Source organism: Carcharodon carcharias, chromosome 11 (genome assembly GCF_017639515.1).
Source record: "Carcharodon carcharias isolate sCarCar2 chromosome 11, sCarCar2.pri, whole genome shotgun sequence".
Taxonomy (NCBI): domain Eukaryota; kingdom Metazoa; phylum Chordata; class Chondrichthyes; order Lamniformes; family Lamnidae; genus Carcharodon; species Carcharodon carcharias.
The window spans coordinates 30,033,619-30,055,840 of NC_054477.1; the positions used below are offsets into that span (position 1 = coordinate 30,033,619).

Consider the following 22,222-nt stretch of genomic DNA (forward strand, 5'->3'; position numbering starts at 1 on the left):
AATTATGAAAATAATTTAACCTCCAAACCATACATGGCCTTTTTTCTAATTTGGTTTCAACAGATCTTTTTTATTCATGACCTTTTCAAAAATTGGCTTAAAATCTGCTTCTCATAGCCAACAGTGTTTTATATTTATAGAATGAGGGACTTGCTGTTACTCCGAAGCTATGGACTATTTCCCAGATTTTATGGCTAAATTTATATGTGTAATTCATTTAACCACTAAGTCTCCTTGGGAGGCAAAATGCAGCAGCTCTTGACATTGGCAGCTGTGTCTGAATGGTCAGCAATGATACTGTGACTGGAGGGGAGACTGATTTCAGGCAAGCTGAGAGGTCATTACTTACTTGCAGCTATTTTCTTGCCTTTTCTTGGCACTTGTGAAACACTGCACATTATCAGCTGGCATACACCAGAGGTAGAACAAGATAGTCTTATCTACATTTGTCGTGAGCATATTAAAACAATTATTCAGTAACACAAGGACATTAAGAAGCAGGGAAAGAGAAAGAAAGCGATTGAGCAAATTGAACCATTCCCTCTTATGGTCCCGGTACAGACAGTCTAGTCAACCATCTAATCACCCAATGACTGTTCCCCAAACTATCTGCCTACCAACAAAGATAAATCAATAAAAAGAAGGAGCAGAATAAAATACAGGTTATTGGGGGGTGGTGGAATGGCACGCTGCCCGGAAACCACATCGGCATGGTTTCACCATGCAGGGTCCCTCAGTCAGGCATTGAGTGCCTATGAGGTAACCCTCCTGGCCGGCCGCTGTTAACCATGGTATGGTTTGCTGGGTAGTTTTCCGGAGGCATGGGAAACCTGTGCAAGTCTCGTTTAATCCCTGGGACACCATGAAATCCCAGTGAACTCAGGGATATTTGGATTAAGGGGCTCGTTAACAAGTATCTTCCCGCCCCTCGGTGAGTTCTGCATCAACCCCTTCCCACTGCTCACTTAATGTAGAACAGTCTTCCAGGGTGCTGGGAATCGGACATGCGGCCGGTCATGCGATTCTCCAGGTCTGCCCACCATCTTGCCTGCTCCAACAGGCTCTACTAGATACTGCCAGGAGGTTCTAACCATTAAAAGGGAAGGTTTGTAAAAATTAGACCACTCTAAATGCTGCTAATTATTTTCAACATCTATTTATTATTTTCCGTGTATTCTGTTGAATCTTCTGAATATTTTTATTTAAATCTGGAGTGAAGGAGGCCATAGTTGAAGATACCAACTAAGAGCAGCATTGAGCTTTACTGTGTGAGGACCTGGAATAACAACAGGGCATTAAGGAAAGGAGCTAATTACAACCCCGACTACATTGACCACAGTTATGTTTTAAACACAAATATTGGGCTGAATCTTCCTGGCCTTTTGGAGATGGCTGGGATGTGGTAATATAGGGCAGGGGAGGATGTTGGGAAGGGGGCTTGACATCTTCCTTCTGGTGTGGTATATTACCATGGGCAGGAACCTCAGTGGTGCAGCTGCCCATGGAGCAGCCAATTGAGGAGTTTACTACATAGAAGACTGTGGGTAAGACCCTGGGGGACCCCCATCAAGTTCTGGGGGGTGGGGGGGGCTTCCTTGATGGATGTTTGCTGGCCCACGGAGGGGCCTCCAGCAGCAGTGGCCGTGCCCCATGCCTGACCACTGGTACACCACAATATCGCCTCCCCACCCTCCAACTCCATCCGGTCACTGGGGCCTACCTGTCTGCACGCCTGACCCCAGCTTCCCCCCAAAAAAATGCACCAATACCCTGGAGTTGGAACCTCAGCAGTGGCCACCATTATCAGTGCTGAGCTGCCAGCTCCATGTCTGTGCTGGCAGCAGTGAGGGGCTGCCCCCTACCTCCTTCCCCCCCCCCAATTGGATGCTGGCCCTGGCGAGAGCCCATAAATTGGTGGCTGCTGGTAAGCTGCCACCCAATGTTCCATCACCGGGGGGGGGGGGGGGGGCCTGCAGGTGGGTGGGTGGCAGAGGGGTCAGTTCCTGCTTTCTGTCCCAGTGACAGGACTTCTTCAGGACTGACAAAATTCAGCCCGCCGCCTTAAAATTCGAGAGTTAAGTAATGTTTGGGTTAGCAGTAACTCCAGCAGTTTGAACTTTAAACATTGTCAGGGCTGGCGCAACCACTAGGCTGTTGCCTAGAGTGGCAAAAGTTTTGGCAGGGAAGGGGGGTTGGTGGCAAAAAACTGAATGAACCTTTTTTTTATTATTATTTCACGGGATATGGGCGTCGCTGGCTAGGCCAGCATTTTTTATTGCCCAACCCTAAAAGCCCTTGAGAAGGTGGTGGTGAGCCACCTTCTTGAACCGCTGCAGTCCATGTGGTGCAGATACACCCACAGTGCTGTTAGGGAGGGAGTTCCAGGATTTTGACTTAGATGCGATGAAGAAATAGCAATATATTTCCAAGTCAGGAAGGTCAGTGGCTTGGAGGGGGATTGGCAGGTTGTGGTATTCCCATGCATCTGCTGCCCTTGTTCGTCCAGGCGATAAAGGTCACAGGTTTGGAAGATGCTGTCGAAGGAGCCTTGGTGAGTTTCTGCAGTGCATCTTGTAGGTGGTACACCCTGGTGCGTCGATGATGGAGGGAGTGAATGTTGAAGATGGTGGACAGGGTGCCAGTCAAGTGGGCTGTCTTGTTCTGAATGGCGCCAAAGTGAACAGCTGGGCAACCAATGATTTAATTAACTGCTACAGACGATTTACCGGGAGGAGCAAAAGAAAACCATCCAACAGTCCTTGGATAAATTTTTCAAGGTTTGTGGCGATCCTGGCCCTTTGCCCCCATTAGCTCCACCAGGACCCGGCTGTTGCATGTCACCTTCATTTGAAAACCCAAAATCTCTCCAACTTCAGTCATTGAGCTTCTCCGAAGAAGAGGGCCAGGACCTCAAAGCCTAAGGTCATGGCACCATGCAGGCAGCTCAAAGCACCACCTGCAGTGTCTTCAAAAGATCCACCAAATCCAGTGCTGAGTTTAAAACCCAGATGGTGACATTTGAATTCAATAAAAAAAATCTAGAATTAAAAGTCTGATGATGACCATGAAACCATTGTCAATTGTTGTAAAAACGCATCTGGTTCACTAATGCCCTTTAAGGAAGGAAATCTGCCATCCTTACCTGGTCTGGCCTACATGTGACTCCAGACCCACAGCAACGTGGTTGACTCTTAAAATGCCCTCTGAACAAGGGCAATTAGGGATGGGCAATAAATGCTGGCCTAGCCAGCAACGCCCACATCCCATGAATGTATTAAAAAAAATGGTGGCACAACAGCCAGGCCTTCCCCCAAGCCAACATGCCTAGCATTGAGGCTCAAAATCATTCAAAGCCACCGCCACTGAAATGCTTTAGGCATGCCCTCAAAGTATCCCTGAAGAGGCAAAACATCTCCCCAACCCAACAAGGCTGAATGGAAATAAGTCACCCCAAACTCAAGAGACTGCCTCAGAAAAGAGAGAGAGACAGAGGGAAATAGAGAGAGAGAGACTGGTAAGTGTTGCCTAATTTGAATTTTTACAAGGTTTCTTTTATGTTTAGTGACTTGTTATTTCAGCTAGGAACATATGGTACAATGTATGCAAATGTATGGTACAGTACTTCAACTTGTACATTGCTTTTTTCTGGGCAAGAGATTTCGATCAGAAACCAACTCCAGCTTTAACATTGGTTCCTATGGGAAACAATGATTTGTATTAAGTTGATGTACTTAAAAGTGGCAATTTTCAGGAACACAACCACCACTTATCGCAAGGACTCACTGTACTCTTCCACTGGCCCTAAACATTATTCTAATGGTCACTCTTCAATATGAGGAGATCTCCCATGGCTTTACTAACCAGCTGTCAGATATTACAGACTCTCTAGTTCCTGTGTATGTCACTGCTTTTGTGCTAAGCTACACTTCACAATTAGGTGTGAAGTACAGGACAGGACAGGAAAGGTCGCCAAGTCAGTCACCTTGAAAATGCTCACTGGGTAAAACATTCTATAATATTGTAGATTGATCGATTCCTTTATAAAGTTCATTTCAAACCTTTGATGGATTTATGGAAGTACAGGCAACGATAGACATGGAACAGCCACATAACTGCGACGCTTTATGCACCGCAACATACACACTGCTCAGCCTACCTGAAAACCATGTCATCTCCCGGAAGAGGCAATAATCCAGATAAAAGCCCAAGTCAATTTTTGGGGGAAACAATCTGAGAAATTTCTCTCCAACCCGTTAGGCATCCAAGCCTAGGCCAAGAGACCATTCTGGCCCTGATTAATGTCGCAAAGTACCTTCCTGTAGATTGAAATGACCTCCACCCCATAAACAGATCCAGGTCTCACTTAAAGAACACTTACACTACACCTGTTTCTGAAGCTTGCAAGCAGCTGTCGGTAGGATTATTAATTGTATCTCCGTCCCCAGTCCATCACCTCACTCTACATTGAAAATTTTGCAAGTCCCAACTCAATAAACCTTGCATTGAAATTAAAATGCACTAACAATCTACTAACAAGGCCACCGTGATTTTGCTGTGCTTTTTAAAATAACGGATGGATTATCTTTAAGAACATTGTATTGTTGAAGAATCATTGTGCATGTGCTTTTTTGACAGGCGACCCCAAATAAAGACAAAAAAACTGAGGATGCTGGAAATCCAAAACAAAAACAGAATTACCTGGAAAAACTCAGCAGGTCTGGCAGCATCGGCGGAGAAGAAAAGAGTTGACGTTTCGAGTCCTCATGACCCTTCGACAGAACTAGGTGAATCCCAGGGAGGGTTGAAATATAAGCTGGTTTAAGGTGGTGGTGGTGGGGGGTGGGGAGGTTGGGTGGGGGGAGAAAAGTGGAGGGGGGTGGTGTGGTTGTAGGCAAAAGCTTCTCTCCCCCGACCCAAACCGCGCCCCCCCCACCCCCCACCACCACCACCTTAAACCAGCTTTTATTTCAACCCTCCCTGGGATTCACCTAGTTCTGTCGAAGGGTCATGAGGACTCGAAACGTCAACTCTTTTCTTCTCCGCCGATGCTGCCAGACCTGCTGAGTTTTTCCAGGTAATTCTGTTTTTTTTTTGACCCCAAATAAAGATTTGGTGGCAAGCTCCATACCTTTTAGGAAAGACAAGTATGGGAAAGCTAGTCTTTGTTGAAGAATCGCTCGTAAGATTTTTCAAAGGTCAGTGGGCGGAATTGTCCCAGATTTGCACTAAGTGCGATAGCGGGCGGGCAAAATGATGTCTTACCCACTGGCCACAATGGTGGCTTTTCATGCTGTATCATCCCAAACCCACTGCTTTAATGACACATTCCTGGGAAACATGCCGTTTCCGTGGTGAGCGGGCTCTCATTCACCCAGCCATGGCATCACCCCACCGCTTCATCATGCCGGGCGCCATATTTAAAGACCAGCTGCGAGCACACCTTTCAGTGCTTCCAGCCCACCACTGCTGCAAAGAAGACATGGCCCTGAAAGGCAAAAAGACTGCAGCCTCCAGCTCCTGCATCTCGTCCTCAGCCAGCTCCTCTCCCCATTTCAGCACCCGGTTGTAAAGGGCACAGCAAGCAACGACGATGTGTGACACCCTCTGTGGACTATATTGCAGGGCTCCACCAGACCAGTTCAGGCACCGGTACCTCATCTTCAGCATCCCGATGGTTTGCTTCACCAACTTTCAAGTTGCAACATGAACCTCATTATGCTGCCACTCTGCTACGGTCTAAGGCTGCCACGTGGGTGTCATCAGCCACATCCTCTGCAAGTAGCCCTTGTCCCCGAAGAGCCATCCCAGCAGCCTCTGTGGATCCTGGAAGATGTCAGGGATCTGTGACTGATTGAGAATGTAGGAGTCATGTGAACACTTCCTGGAAGCCATGCACACACCTGCAGGATGTATGGTGGTCGCACATCAGCTGCACGTTCAATGAATGGAAGCCCTTGCGGTTGACATAGTTGACCACGTGTTGTGACAGAGACCCAAGCGTCACATTAGTGCAGTCGATGGCACCCAGCACCAATGGGAAACACGAGATTTGGGCAAATCCATTCACTCTTGCATCCTGGCTCTTCTGGTCCAGGTAAAAATGCACAGATTTGTGTGCCCTCATGAAGATGGCATCTGTGACCTCACGGATGCATTTGCGGGTGGAGGTTTGTGATATCCCACAGGGGTCACCTGTGGAACCCTGAAAGGAGTCACTGACATAGAAATTGAACGCCGCAGTCACTTTCGTAGCCACTGGCAGTGGATGCCCTCCATGTCCACGTGGCACCAAATCTTGCAGCAGCTGGCAGATGTGACCAACCAATTCCCTCGACATGCACAGTCTTCAACGATATTGGTTCTCAGTCTGTAGACCCTGGGTCTAGCTAGGCACCAACCAGCGACAGCTCACTGTGGCTCTTCAGTGGCGTGTGCAGGAGCCCCAGCCGCCCTTCTTTCAGAGGGTGCTGCTCCTCTCTCTGTACAGCCAGGTGCCTCAGTCCTCTCTTCTCCATTGTCTTCACTCTCTGTAAGCCACAAAGCATACAGCTAGTTCACCAGACTCCATGATCCTGATGTACTCCTCCTGCAGGATGACAGAGAGAGGCACGTATTTAGCATGGGTGTAATAAGGACCTCTCTTGGTTAAGTCTGAAGGCCCCATAACACATCCAAGAGAATGCTGACCACCACTTGGATGGCCAGAGATTAGTGCACTGCATGGCTGCCTGAAACCCCACCTTCCTCCACCCTACTCCACCTGACCGATTGGTGGCAGCTTTGCCCATTGGACTACATGCTGTGCTCTCAGCTCAGGCATAGCCATTCTCCTAACCCACACTGCAAGGCTGCACTGTTAGCTTGAACTATGAGGGAGAAGAGTCCAAATTGGGATGATGACATTGCAAAGGGCTGTGAGTGCCTCCACCAGTGACTGCTCCATGGCCAGCTTTAGCAAAGAGATTGTACAACTCACCCAGTCGTCCAACTGTTCTGAAGTCCACTAAAACACTCATTAGTTTGCAGTCTGTCCCTAAGGAGTGAATGGCTCTGGAGTACTTGGTGGCATTTTGATGCCTGTGTTGCTTGAGTGGGCAGATAAACTAGAGGCCCAACTCCAATCATATCAATGTGGCTGTGCCTGAACTGTCTCAGCTGCAGAGGAATGGTTACTTTATACAAGGTGTCCCTAATGCATGGCAGCTTCCCTCACCCAACACCACCCCCCCCCCCCACCACCCCAATATGCTTGTGCGCTACCTTCAACCGCAGGGCAGCCTTTGCCTGCCCCCCCCCAAAGTTGCCTCAACCCTAGGGCAACCTTTGCTCGATGAGCCCCCCAAAGTCACCTCAACTGCAGGGCAGCCTATGACCCCACACTCCCAACACATGTCAACCTTGAAGTCCAACAGGTGGCCCTCATGATCACTCTGCAACATTACTGTGTATTCACCTCCAAGCTGCCCTCAAAGTGCAGCTTGCCAAGAGTATGCCTTTTATATGCTGTTGTGAAACATGTTGGTGTGCAATCAAGCTGACGCGGGCAGAAGATCCGGCGGTAGGGGATGAGTCCGGCAGGCTAGCCTTATTATGATATGCAGATATATTACAATGAGGTTCCCAACATCTGATGGTGGGAAACGCCACCCACCATCGATGGGCTGAACAAGCAACCACAAACTGGTTTTCTCGCGAAACCAATTTTTGGCCTTCTAACCATATTGTCCGCTGATGCCACTGAACACGCTCAACGCCAGCGGGCACGGATGATTCTGCCCAATGTTTTAAGGATTTTTAGATCATATATGAGAGGTAATTTAAAGAAAATACCATTGAGATGGAACTTCCTCTTGGCTGCATTCATGGTGTAACTGTCATGGTGCATGACCTCAATCTAGCCCAGGTCTCCACCTTGGACAACGGCCAGTTTCCCAAGGTTAAGATCATTTAAATGAATGCGGACTTTCCTAGTGCTGTTCCTGGGATGGCCAGCTTACCCAGATCAAGTGTCAGGAGGGAAACAATCAGCAACATATTTTACACCAAATGCTGCTCATGGAAGGAAATCATGGAAGTGGTGCCATGTGGTGAGGGAGTAGGGTACTGGGCTCTCTGTTCAACTTTGCTCACATGCCCAGCTAGTTATAGGAAAACATCTCAATTTCCAGGGAAGGGTCTTACATCTGAAATATGAATCTATCTTTCAGTTGCTTGGTAGAACAGAACTTGACTATTGTTGAAATGAGAGATATGTTGCCGAGGCTTTTCATCTTGTACTCGTCGGGACAAACGCAAGAATGTCAAATTTCAAACAATCACAGCAATTTATACTACCGGAAAAAAGGGTGCTGATCATTTGGCAAGTTGACTCTGATTGGCTGAGGCGTTGCCCTGGTGAAAGCAAGCAGTCGAGCTCAAAATGTAGCTCATTTACTTGCTAGAAGGGCATACATTCACAAGCAGGCACCTATTCTCTGCAAACAAAATAAATATGTTCAAGCCTTGCACTTTTTTAGATTACCCGGGAGCTTGGGGAGCCAATAGTTCCCCGTCGCTTTCTCCATGGCAATGTCTCGGCCATTCAGAATCGACTTGGCAACCAGTCAGTACCCTCTTGTAGTATAAATTGTTGTGATCATTTGAAGTTTGGCATTCTTGCATTTGTCCTGATGAGAGCATAACAGAAAGCTTTGGCAAGATGTCTCTCTTTTCAGCAATATTCAAGAATCTGTCTTTCCTGTTTACAAATCATGTGTATTTCTAGCATTCTTGGCCTTTGATGTCTTTCTGTCCAAATGGCCGAGCACAATCAGTGTTACTAATATACTGCAGCTGGGGACAAGGTTTAACCTTCAGCTATTCCTTCCCCGCATACTCCTGCCCATTAGTGATGTTGTTTTGGTGAACATTGAAGAACTACTGCCAAAGTGGTGAATGCCGTTCAGAGTGGAAAATCATGGAAGTGGTGGCATGTGGTGGGAGAATAGGATACTGGGCTCCCTGTTCAATTTTCCTCACATGCCCAGCTAGGTATAACAGAGGGAAAAACAGTTGGAGTTCCGAGGTAGGGTCTTACATCTGAATTGTGAACCGATCTTTCAGTCACTTGATAGTACGGAACGTGAATATTGCTGAAACGAGAGATATGTTGTTGAAGCTTTTCATCTTGCACTCATCAGGACAAACGCAAGAATGTCAAATTTCAAACAATCACAGCAATTTATACTGTAGGAGAAAAGGGTGCTAATTGGTTGGCAAGTTGATTCTGATTGGTTGAGTCATTGCCATGGTGAAAGCAAGTGATGAAAGTGGTGAAGTGTTCTTCAAAGTGGTTTATTGCAATGCTGCATTGCAACTAAACCTATCCAATGGTTGCTTATTCCTCTTGGCTGTAGAGATGGAGAAGTAGATGAGGTGGAGCGGGGGAAGCGGAGGGTTAGGATGGGAGTGGCTGGTCTGAATATTCAAAGTAAGTTATTCGCAACAGCATTGAATTGCAATATAAAAAATGCGGCCAAAGCACATATTTTGCCATTGGCACACATCACTGAAATGAAACAAAGCAGGTAACCTTTTTGAGTACCAACTATCTTTTGAAACTTCCACATTTGTTAACTTCGAGAAATGACCCACTGTCTCTGCAACAATTACAGTGATGTTGGTTGGAAGTTGACAATGGGCGTGATCAATATTTTCTCACTAGATCATACAGGAAATCATCTGATTAGAGACTAAAAATACTTAAATGTATTAATGCAACTGGCATACCGCAGTTTGTCTCTTTTCACCACTCCCTTTTTTTAGCTACACAATTGACAGGGTGTGGTAAACCCTGCCTGTAAATTGGAACATTTGAACTGACTTGATTCAAACGGTGCTAAAGACCGGTAATCTCCTACAGGAGGCTGATGCCGTTTTGTGGAAGTATTACTTTTTTAAGTCTGGCTTTACTGTAATTTTCATCCTCACTGTTTTAAAGTGATATCCACAACAACAACAACTTGCATTTATATTGCACCTTTAACATTTTAAATGTGCCAAGGCACTTCATATGAGTGCAAAATCTGACACTGAGCCACAAAACAAGAAATTAGGACAGGTGACCAAAATCTTGGTCAAAGGTAGGGTTTAAAAGCATACTTTAAAGGAGGAGAGAGAGCTGTAGGGAGGGAATTCCAGAGCTTAAGGCCTGCCAAGTGGTGGCGTGATTAAAATTGGAGATGCTCAAGAGGCCAGAATTGGAGGAGTGCAGAGATCTTGGAAGGTTATAGGACTGGAGGAGATTACAGAGTTAGGGAGGGGTGAGGCCATGGAGGGATTTGAGACAAGGATGAGAATTTTAAAATTGAGGCAAAGACGGACTGGGGATTAATGTAGGTCAGTGAGCACAGAGGTGATGGGTGAATGGGACTTGGTAAGGGTTAGGATATGTGCAAGAGAGTTTTGGATGGGATCAAGTTTATGCAGGATGGAAGATGGGAGGACAGCCAGGAGAGCCTTGGTGCAGTCAGTTCTATTGCACATGGTTGTCGGCAAGCTTGCCCGGAAAGCTTCACTTCAAAACCCCCTGTCAGGTATTTTTCGGCTTCATGAGATGTTTTATCTGCTGCAGGATAAACTGTTCGTAACACATGAATATTTGAATGACAGACATAACTAACTATAACGTTGCACACTTCCACTTACAAACCTGGTGAACCAATTCACAAATTGTTTTACGAAGGAACAACAATGAACAGCAAGAACAGCAAATCTACCAAACCTACATCCTCAGCACACCCTTCTACAGTAGCGACACCTGGACAACGTATGCCGGGCAAGAGGAAAGACTGAACAGCTTCCACCTTTGCTGTCTCAGACATATCCTTAGCAGCTCCTGGCAGGACAGGGTCACCAACTCAGAGGTCGTGGAACATGCTAATTCCATCAGTATACACTCATTGCTAAGTCAATGACACCTGCTATGACTTGGCCATGTTCCTCAGATGGATGATAGCCGTGTACCCATAAACCTCCTGTGAGATGAACTGGCCGCTAGGTCATGACCTCCTGGGTGTCCATACCTCTGCTACAAGGACACCTAAGAGTGAGATATGAAGATGGTGGGCATTGACATTAACAACTGGGAGACAATCGCTGACAGCCGCGATCTCTGGAGGCTGACTATTTAGAAGGGCAGTCAAAAGTCAAAAGTCCATTGACTTTTAGCAGGACCGGATGATTCCAGCAGTGGGCCGGACCATAAATCCCACCCTATGTCAACATTCAAGATTAGCTTGAATAAGTGGATAACGGACAAGAGCTTGAAGAGATACAGAAACAGGATGAGCAAATGTACTGAGCACTACTTGCTCGTGTGAAGGATAAACATTGGGAAGGACTGCTATAGCCAAATGTCTATTCGCTTGCTGTAACTTTGCTGCAAATGTATAATACATAAAGTATGAGAAATTGATCTGAAAGAATGCATTACATATACACTTCTTGCCTAATGTGTAATTTCTTATTGCAACGCAAGGAAAAGGTTTGACTGGAGTGACTTGCTTTTTGTGAATTGTGTCTGGTTTTTTTTATTACTTCCAGACTCATTTTGTTTTTGCTCTGACTTGACATTTGGAACCTATTAAGCAAACTGTGAAATATCTTTTCTCATTTTGAAAACCCCACCCATTCAGAATGAACTGGGTGGTGCGGCAGGGTCTGGTTCCCTATGGAACTGATGATCTAAAAGTTTCCTTGCTCTGCTGGCTGTATTGGGTGGTACATGAAACATGTCTTCACAGTCTCAAGCCAGTTCCCAATAAGTGATGTCTATAGCAGGAGGAATTTGCCAGATATGCAGCATTTAAACCAGCTAGCTCACTCACATCATATGAGGTCAGCTGAGGCTGGAAATTTGACTTGTTCAGCCGGAAGCAATAGGGATGGTCTGTGAAAGCTAGAGATTCAAGTAGAGGGCCCTTACTCTAAACCTGCTTGATCTGGGAGTATTTAAGATCCTGGGTCACCTAAATGTATAAGTATTCCATTCCACCTCCTTCTCCAAAATTGATATCCTTCGTAAAAAGTCACAAATAATAATGCAATAATAATAAGTTCCTATTTTACATTATTTGTGTCTTTGAATTGCAGATTTTTTAAAAATCAAGATTCCATGGGGGTTGCTATTCTACCAGCTTTTTGTATGTGGCCCAATAGTTTTTAACCTTACTTCTGCTAAATAAATTCCTTCATTTTTCCATTTTAAGAACAAGGCCAGGATTTGGCCCTAAATCAGGCAGCACCACAGTGCAGGAGGAAGGCCAGAATCATGATTTCCCTCCCCCCCACCCCCACTCACTCCTCCCTGGATTGCCTCTTGGTGATCTTCCCCCAACCCCACTCCTTCACCACTAGCAAACGTTGACAGGAGGTGGGGCCAGGTTCCCAGAGGAATTTCCTTCTGTTCCACATGCCACCCTTTCCCTGGACTACAATATGGAAGGTCACTGTAAACCTGAGTCAATGGCAGTAAAGACCCTGTCTAAAGGAGTCAGACAACCTTGTGGTGGCATATTCTCCCTCCAGATTGGGCCCAGCAATTAACTGTTAAAGACATGGCCTGGCTGAACTTCCAGTTAGAGCTTGATGCTATGCTCTGCCTCTTTAAGTTCCTTCGCAGTATCTTTGGCTGCCGCGTGGGCTTTCAAGATTTTCCACCCTCATTCTGACCTTCTCCCTCTTGAGAAAGAGAACCTCACCAGCCATTCATCATGCACACAGGATGAATCCTAACCCACGAAAATGGGTTAGGGCTTTTTTCTATTTGCCCTTCTGAAGTGAGTATCTCTGCACAGCCAGGAGTTGTTGCCCATCCCTAATTGCCCTTGAGAAAGTGGTAATGAGCCGCCCTCTTGAACAGCTGCAGTCTATGTGGTGAGGGTACACCCACAGTGTTGTAAAGGAGGGAGTTCCAGGATTTTGACCCAGAGACAGTGAAGGAATAATGATATAGCTCCAAGTCAGAATCTTGTGTGACTTGGAGGGGAACCTACAGATGGTGCATTCCCATGTGTCAGCTACCCATGTCCTTCCAGGTGGTAGAAATCATGGGTTTGGGAGGTGCTGTCAAAGGAGCCTTGCCAAGTTACTGTAGTGGATTTTGTAGATACTAAACTCTGTTGCTACTGTGCTACTGTGTAGAGGGAGTGAATGTTTGTGGATGTGGTGCAGATCAAGCAGGCTGCTGTGTCCTGGATGGTGTTGAGCTTCGTGAGTGTTGTGGGAGCTGCACTCACCCAGGCAAGTAGAGAGTATTCCATCACACTCCGGACTTGTGCCTTGTAGATGGTGAACAGGCTTTGGGGAGTCAGGAGATGAGTTATTCACCGTGGAATTCTCAGCCTCTGACCTGCTCTTGTAGCCACAGTGTTTATATTGCTCTTCCAGTTAAATTTCTGGTCAATGGTAATTCCCAGGGTGTTGATGGTGGGGGATACAATGATGGCAATGTCATCGAATGTCAAGGGAAGATAGTTAGATTCTCCCTTGTTGGAGATGATCATTTCCTGCAATTGCGTGGCACGAATGTTATTTTGGGTTGTGAAGGATCTGGAGGGTCAGGTCTCATTGTCTTGCCCCATCCAGGAAGAACTCCACCCCAAAGAAGACAATCACAATCCATGTTCATTGCTAAATATTGTGCACATTTCTGCTGTGAGATGAGTTTCATCCCATCATGACACTAACACACCATGTTAGAAAATTCTTATTTTGTTCGCTATCTAGAGGCTGGTTTGGTTTCTTTCCAATGTTTGCCCTACTTCCCCTGGGAGAATGAATTCATGTGAGGGTGCTGAGGGAGTATCCTCAAAGTCTTTATATATGGCTATGTCTCTAGGCTGTGATGTTGTTCACCCTCCTGCAATAACCCATGGACACTGATGTCAATTGTAGCTTCCCTGTTCCTCTGATTAAATTCAGCACAGCGATTAATTGTGGGAACTTCTGGGAATGTATAGTGCAGAAGCACACAGGAAGATGGTGAAAGAGCTCACAACCTAATTTACTGGACTTCTATCAGGCATTTGATTCAGTGGACATGAATTTCAGAAGAATGTTAGCTTTGCTTCATCCAGCACAACTCACCATCACTGGCGTAAAAGTTTACAATACGTTTCCTGCTACAGTTTTTTTCCCTTCTCCTTCTGTTGTTGAAGCTAATGGTTCACGCCAGGTTACAGTTCCACAGGTACCAACATACTTCTAATGTTTCACCAAAGTGATGTTCCTTCTTCTGTGAGCAGGCATGCAATCCCCTGCCTCATAGACCTCCACATATTGAGGGTTCTGCAGTCCCCTAGACCTGGCTAGCTCCATGTCCCAGCATTATTGGCCATATTGTCATACACCTATGAGAAAAGAAGCCCTGTCACTATCAGCCACAAGTTCAGGTCGATCCATGAGTCTTGCCCAAGTTCATTTTCAAAGGGATTTGACCACAACTCCCCATCCACTCCCAGCACCAATTCTGCCCAGACCCAGTCCAGCCCATGCCAGCCTGCCACACATTACATGATTCCACCATTCTCTCGCCTGCCTGCACCCCCTCCCGTGCCCAATAGTCACAACACATTAACCATATGGCAGATTTTATTTGGATGATAGGTGGTAAGGGACTCTAGGACGTACACAGATTGATAGAAAAACTTTGTCATTGTTTAGTAGATGCAGCATCAGCACTGCCTTTAAGTCAACCAAATTGCTGCATGAAGCTAGGGCTCCAGAGACAATGCTTCTCAGCCACTTCCATCATGATTCATCACTTAAGCAACATTATGGCAAATGGGGGGGACATAATCTAACGTTCATAAAGGAGGAATGCCAATTGTTTGACCAGAGATTTCTGATAATTAACCACTATGTGTGTGAGGCGCCTTGGCACATTTTAATACATTAAAGGCGCTATATAAATATAAGTTGTTGTTGTTGGTACTGAGTTATACAGACTGAGAATGATGTCCCAGGTTTAGTGCTGGGTTGCATTATGTTAATAGGACAATACAGTTAGCCTCAATATCCTCAGGCTGAAAATCATCCAGTCCTGCATCTATGGCAAGAGAAGCCTCATGATTGATGGGGCGACTCTGGAGTCGAATAGCCAGTGATGTCTCACAGCTTCAGGCTCATGAAAGAAAATGGAAAATTGAATGAGCAATTAGCGTTGCTGATGTTGTCTGTGAAAACATAATCCATCCTTAGGTGGCACAAGGGAAGCAAACTGAGGGAAAAGTGGTCAATTGCATAAGAAGACATATATTAGCACCAACAACCTGATTAACAGACTTGTGAAGTGATTTATAATTACACTGGTTTCTAAAAGCTCCCTGATTTCTCTTTTCTCAGTATTCCAGTGTCTCAAACATATTAAATATTAAATTAAAATGTAACAGCAAACATCAGGAAAACTCATCGTTCAAAATATGTGTCTAATTTGACATCCACTCCTTGAATTTCCTAATGCGGAACTATTACTGATTTATCTCTTGTTGTTATAAAAGCTTCTTAATGGGATGTGCACAATGATCAGGTCAGCTGGAGCGAGAAAGAGAGCAAGAGACTTCCCTTCACTCAACTGCTGCTGATGTTCTGCAAATCATGTGCTTAAGCACACACACAGAGCTTGAAATATCACGTGACTTCTCTCCCCAACTGCCCGCTTTAAATAACAATTGTAAATTCCAACTATAACTTGATTGAATCAAGTCAGGATGTTTTCTTAGAATCAAGGCCCTTTGTTCAAGTCATCAGTTTCTGAATGGTTTGTTTCCAATTGTTGAATGCCGTAGGCTGCCGTAGATATCTTCAGTAAGGGTTTTTCCAATTGCTGGGGGTGGGGGGGTGGGAGGGTGGTGAGATTATTTGTAATGAGTTTCATAGATTAACTGTCCGTTGGATGTATGGTGATGTACATTCGACCATCTTGCTGTATATTGAAGTTGTTTTAGTTTCTTTCAAAACATCTGCCTTTTTTAAAAGTCCAATGTTTGACATGACAATATAAGGGATAAATTTTGCAAACACAGAGATGTTAGAACAAGAACATTAAAAAGCTGGAAACACATCCGAACCCTGATGGAATATTCAAGCCTGATATGCTAGCACTCCTTCTACAGTTGTTACCTGACCCGCTGAGTATTTGCAGCATTTCTGTTTTTGTTTCAGGTTTCCAGCATCTGCAGTATTTCTCTTAATGTTCCTGAGTTGATCATAGAATTATACAACATGGAAGGAGACCATTCGGCCCATTGTGCCCTTGCCAGCCCTTTGGTGGCAATATCCAATTAATCCCACTCCTTTGTTCTTTTGCCATAGTCTGTAATTTATCTTCCTTCAAGTATTTATCCAATTATTACATTCATAGCTAGAAGTTGCTTGAACCAATTCAGAAACGTAGTGGACCATTCGTGACTAATACTAATTAATTATGAGGTTTTTAATGAGTGAACTGAAGCCAATAATAATTCCCGGTTAAGTATCCAGACTGAAAGCACCAAATTCACCTTTGACAGGCCTTTTGCAGCAGACAGTAATTACTTCAAAACTAAAACCCTGCAGCTAGATTACAGATAACAAACCGTGAATAGTTCAGCTGAATGTGTTTTGGAGTCTTTTATTCTTCTTAATTCCAAATGGGCTTCCCTCATCACCATGGGCTATGGGATCCATCAGTGAAATTGGAGGTGTCAGCAAAATAATATTGTCCAGTTTCCAATATTGTGACCTGATCTGGCAAGACTCAGAATTTCTCCTTCCAAAACCAATAATGTGCATACTTTATATTTAAAGTTAAATCCATACTATCAAAAATGTATTTTTTAAAGGCATTGGGTTCTGAGCTAGGGTGGATTGTGGCATTTTTACTTTTTGGCCTGAAGATATCTAAGCACATATGTACGTACATATTATATGTATATTACACTGAAAACTGTAAAGAACAAGTTGTTACGAATATCTAATTTTATGATTAATATGCTTTTGGGTTATAACTTTTAACTTGGCAATTGAATTTTTGAATGTAAGATAATTGGAAAAGCCTAGGTTTGAGAAATTGGTATACATCCCTAAGATAATTGCAATTCAAAAGATGGCCCATGTTTACTTCAAGGGTTAGAGTTGGAGGTGTGAATAACAATAAACAACAGGGGGTCCTTTCTTACTTTCAGAATGGAGCTGGTCAGTCTGGTAAGATTGCAGTGTTCCCATTAGAGATATAAATTATTCATGTTGGTCCCAGAATCAAAAGGATGTTTTGAAGGTAAAGTTAATTAGCTTGAATGTCTATCTGGGACATCCCAGGCATGCCATGTTGCTGTGGGGATAGATTGCACGGAGGTTTTAATTTGATTTTGGGCTTTGATCTGGGTGATTCTTGCAGAAACAAGAAGTCTGGAGTTGGAACAGCTTAGAAACAGGCAGAGAGAGCATCTGTCAGGAGCTGTAAAGGAACTGTGGACTGGGAGCAGAGGATTATCCGAAACTATGAAGCCTTGTTATGAATTCTTGGCTGGGAGGCAAGACAACCATTAGACTGTTAAAACAGCTGCATCTGAAGGAAAATATTGTCTGATTGACAGCTCTTACTCTGTGATCTATCCTGTCAATCTCACAATGTTCACACAAGATAAAGAGATGTCAAGTGCTTACAGTTTCTGGTATTGATAATTGAAAGTGCTTGGATGATTGACACTTAGATAGATGTAATAAAATGATTTTTTTAAATAAGTAGAGAGTTATTAATGAATCACTATTTTTTTAAAACATTTTTCACACATCCGAGTGGGATAGGGTTCTCTGGCTCTGTACGGAGTGTTTAATGGATGGATAGGCATGGAAGTGCCATACCTTAACATGGAAGGTATGAGTAGTGGGTAGGGGCATGAGTTGGCATGAATGGGGTATGGGGAGGGTGTGGGAGTGAAGGGTGAGAGCTAAAGGTCTGTTCTTTGTTTTTCTGTCATTATTACAACTAGGACAGAGCCCCAGAGCCCTGAGGCAGGCCTTTTAAACAACCCGCCTCAGCACTCAGCGGCCCCTCTGGCTGTCTCCAACCTCTTTCCAGTCGTGGCAGACCTGACTCCAGTTAGCACCCGCCCCCTCAAAACGAAAATTGCGTCTTTGCTGGCACTTTCCCCCGAACCGGGCAGGCCGAGCCGGGAAATATCCCGACCCCCGCTACCCACCTCTCGGATGAAAATCCGGCCCCACGCCTTCTGCCACATCCTCTCGTCTTCAGTTACAGTGCAGCAGTGACAGAGAACTGAAATCAAGGCACCCAACTCCCTGCCTTTGGAGAATAGTATTTGGCAGGAAAAAGTAAAAAAGGGAAAAGATAGGAAGATAAAGAATCCTATGCTCAGTGCCCATTTCTTCTCAATATGTTAAAGGAAGCATTTAAACCCAAACAATTGTTATTGTTCAGCTATTACATTCTGCTCATTTATGCTGAGTTCTTGGGCATTTACTGTGAAGGAATTAGTGGCCAGCAGTAACAGTAACGGAACTGAACTGTCATCTGGTTCCTATCTCAAAAATGAAAAACTTAAAAGCTGAGCATGTTTATAAATAAACTATTTTTAAAACCTGCCATCTGTGTACATTGAGTAAGACTTTGACTGTCCAATATTTAAGATAATTTAACATAGGAACTTTCGGTTGATTGCTTGCTGAATGAACACAAATGCACTGACACTTGTTTTCTTGGGTCAACAGTTGCAGAGGTCAGTGGTGGCCTCTGGGGACAAGCAGGCTGCTGTGGAGTACCGGATCAGTAAAAGGTAATATCTGTCAAATAGTTGTTTGGTAGTACAGAACTTGAGTATTGCTGAAATAAAGAGACATTTTTTTTGTCAAAGCTTTTTGTCTTGCACTCATCAGGACAATTTGCAAGAAAATACCAAAGTCGGGGAAACAACATATTTCTACTATATGAGAAGAGAGTGCTGATTGGTTGACAAGAGAGTGTTTTGACAAAAAAAAGTCCCTTTTTTCAGCAATATCTGTCAGCAAGATCCTGCAGCTTCCAAGCTGTAACACACTTACATTCCTTACCTGTCAGCGGGTTAGTCTGTCTCTATCTTTGTTTGCATAATTTTGATTTTACTCTGATGGTTCAGATTAGCCTTTGGCTAAGAAGCCATCTTCCTTATGTAAGTTTAATATATCTTGTCATCCTGGCTGAAGGATTTTTAAAAATTCTTCCTCTCCATCTCTCCTATCTTACCCCACCAATTGCCTTAGGTCAGATTGAGTAACAAACGCCACTGATGGGCTCAATCCCATCTGCTCATCATGCCAAACACTATCTTGAAAATGTAGTACATTTTTCCCATTTTTTTCTATTCACTACTTCAAATTTTTTTTTTAGCTCCGGGAAATCCAATTGAAGTATTCATTTTTCTTTCACAATCGCTGCCAATTTTAAAGTAGAACATTCCATGGGGTTGAAGAAGGAAGCTAGTAACAGATTTCATGAGGACATAAATGGACTGGTGAAATGAGCATACTCATGGCAGATGTAGTTTAATGGAAAGAAGTGTAAAGTGATGCATTTTTGTAGGAAGAATGAAGAAAGGCAATATGAGCAAAACAGTACAATTTTCAGTGTGGCTGCACAAACAGAGAATCCTAGGAGTACACTTTGAAAGTGGCAAGCCAAGTTGAGAAGCTGGCTAAAAATGCATGTGGGATTCTTGGATTTAGAAACAGAGACATGCAATTTTGCTCCCATTCATTTTAACACAAAGAAAAGCCATATGGCTGGTAAGAACAGAAGCAAAAAGCCCAGGCAAGTGACAACGCAAAGCACTTCATAGAGGTCACAAGCAAAGATGGGAAGTTGTGGGTTGAGAAGCAAAGGCCTAGTCAAAAATGTAGATGTGGAAAGCCTTATTGGAGTGAGGTGGGAAGGCAGATTCAGGGAGACCATATAAGTGTGGGACCAAAACAACAGAAGCCTTTGCAGTAGAAGATGGAATGAAGAGCGAGGATGCAAAGAACATCAGAATTGAAGACTGCAGTGTCTGATGTAAAATGCATCTGAATCACTTCAAACATAATGAATTGCCTGTGAAGCACTTTGGGAAGGTGCTATATGAATGCAAGCTCTTTCTTTAACCATGAACTACTTCATCACTAGTATAAATATTGATGATCTATTACTTCTTTCAACAATCCATGTCTTTTTCCTTCAGCCTTTATTAAGTGGGGTTTGGGGTTACTATTCATAGCCCTCTCTCTTGAGCATTTTCAACCCCTTTAGCACGGTTCTCTCACTAACTACCATGCTTGTAATGTAATGGGAGATATCATTAGTTTTTATTCTTTTCAATAAACATGACCATTTTTTTGTACGTTTTTCCCAGTGCCTGGATCAAAGACACTGTGGATCCAGTGATCAAAAAGCTGGAACAACGAATTGCACATTTTACTGGTTTAAATGTGCAGCAGCCTTATGCAGAATATCTCCAGGTTGTCAACTATGGGATTGGAGGTCACTATGAGCCACACTTTGACCATGCAACGGTAAGTGCTATAGTTTGTTTCATTATGGGATGCATTACAGCATGTATACTGTGTTAAAGTGTGTTACAAGTTATGTCCTCATCATCAAGGATTGAACGAGGATGATGTCTGCCAGGCTTCATGATTTGTGTGTCTTCAGGTGACTCAACAGGTCTTTGGGCAGACAGGACAAGAGTTGCCCTGAGGAAGACTGAGTTGAGGCTTCTCAAGCCAGGGTTTTGCTCTCTCTGCTTCCACTTCTACATTGGAATTTATGCGGTCAGTTTTTTACTGCATTGCAGCTTACTGGATGATATGCCACCACTTGCCATGGTTTGCAGCAAGTTCCTCCCACACACCATGTCAATTTGTCCCCTTTTCAATGAGGCCTTCAGAGTGTCCTTAAAACGTTTCCCCTGTCCTCCTTGAACTTGGTCAATGATTGAGCTTCCACAGCCCTCTGGTATATAGAGAATTCCATAGATTCACCACCCTCTAAGTGAAGAAATTCCTCCTCATCTCAGTCTTAAATGGCCTGCCTCTGATTCTGAGACTGTATCCCCTGGTTCTAGACTCGCCAGCCAGGGGAAATATCCTATCTCCATCCACCCTGTCACACCTGTAACTTACAAAATTCTTACAGAGCAGAATAAGGGCAGACTATTTAGGACTGAGGTGAGAAGGAATTTCTTCACTCAGTGAGTGGTGAATCCTTGGAATTCTCTACCCCAGAAGGCTGTGGAAGCTCAGTCATTGAGCATGTTCAAGACAGAAATTGATAGACTTTGGGATACGGATGACATCAAGAGATATGAGGATAGCACAGGAAAGTGCCGTTGAGGTAGGTAATCAGCCATGATTGAATTGAGTGGTGGAGCAGACTCAATGGGCTGAATGGCCTACTCTTACTCCTATGTTACTTTTTTCCTACGTTTCTTGAGATCGTGTGCCATTCTTAAGTTGTGAAAAGAGAATTTACTTTGGAAGCTGATTATTTGGCATGCCAATGCAATGCCCAGACCAACAGAGCTGATTTTGCATGATCTTGTTTGCAATGCTGCAAGGAATTGACTTCAGTGAGTATGCTGGAATTTGTTCATCTGTCTTCCCTTACGACTGAGACACTGCTGATGGAAATTCTCCAGTGCCCAGAGGTGTCTTTGGTAGGTGACCCAAGTCTCAGTGCCATATAGAAGGGTGGTGACAATAACAGCATTGTAGACTAAAGCCTTTGTCCTCTTATGGAGATCCCTGTTAGCAAAGACCCAGTTGTGTGATTGGTTTGTGTATACATTAGAGTATTAGAAAGTACTAGAGTTTGTGTAGTGTTATAGTTTATTAGTGGATTTTCAACATGTTATAGTTTGTTACAGTGTGGGTTATAGTAAATGTTAGTGTATTAGGTCCTTCGCAATGATTGTATAATGTTATGTTATGCTACAGTACAAGTATGTTATAGTTTATTAGAGTATATTATAGTACGTGTAGCATGTTATGGTATTTGTTATTAGTATTGTGTTATGTTAAAAATATGTTCAGTCCTATAAACTAAACAGCAATCACACTTCCACAGAGTGTTTATAAGATAATTATAGGTGAAGGAATAATGGGTACTTTTGTCACTAATGTGCAGTGGTAGGTGTAAATTTAAAATTATTTTAAAAGCTCTCTGGGCTGATGA

General features: G+C 44.1%; 1 protein-coding gene across 1 annotated transcript in view; it reads left to right on the top strand.

Annotated features, from left to right (window-relative positions):
• The window catches only part of p4ha3 (prolyl 4-hydroxylase, alpha polypeptide III), a 70,895-nt gene that overhangs the window by 29,378 nt on the left and 19,295 nt on the right, over positions 1-22,222 (top strand). The window contains exons 8-9 of the mRNA XM_041199409.1: positions 18,751-18,815; positions 20,403-20,562. Coding sequence (XP_041055343.1) covers positions 18,751-18,815; positions 20,403-20,562 — 225 coding nt within the window. The remainder of the gene's footprint in view (positions 1-18,750; positions 18,816-20,402; positions 20,563-22,222) is intronic.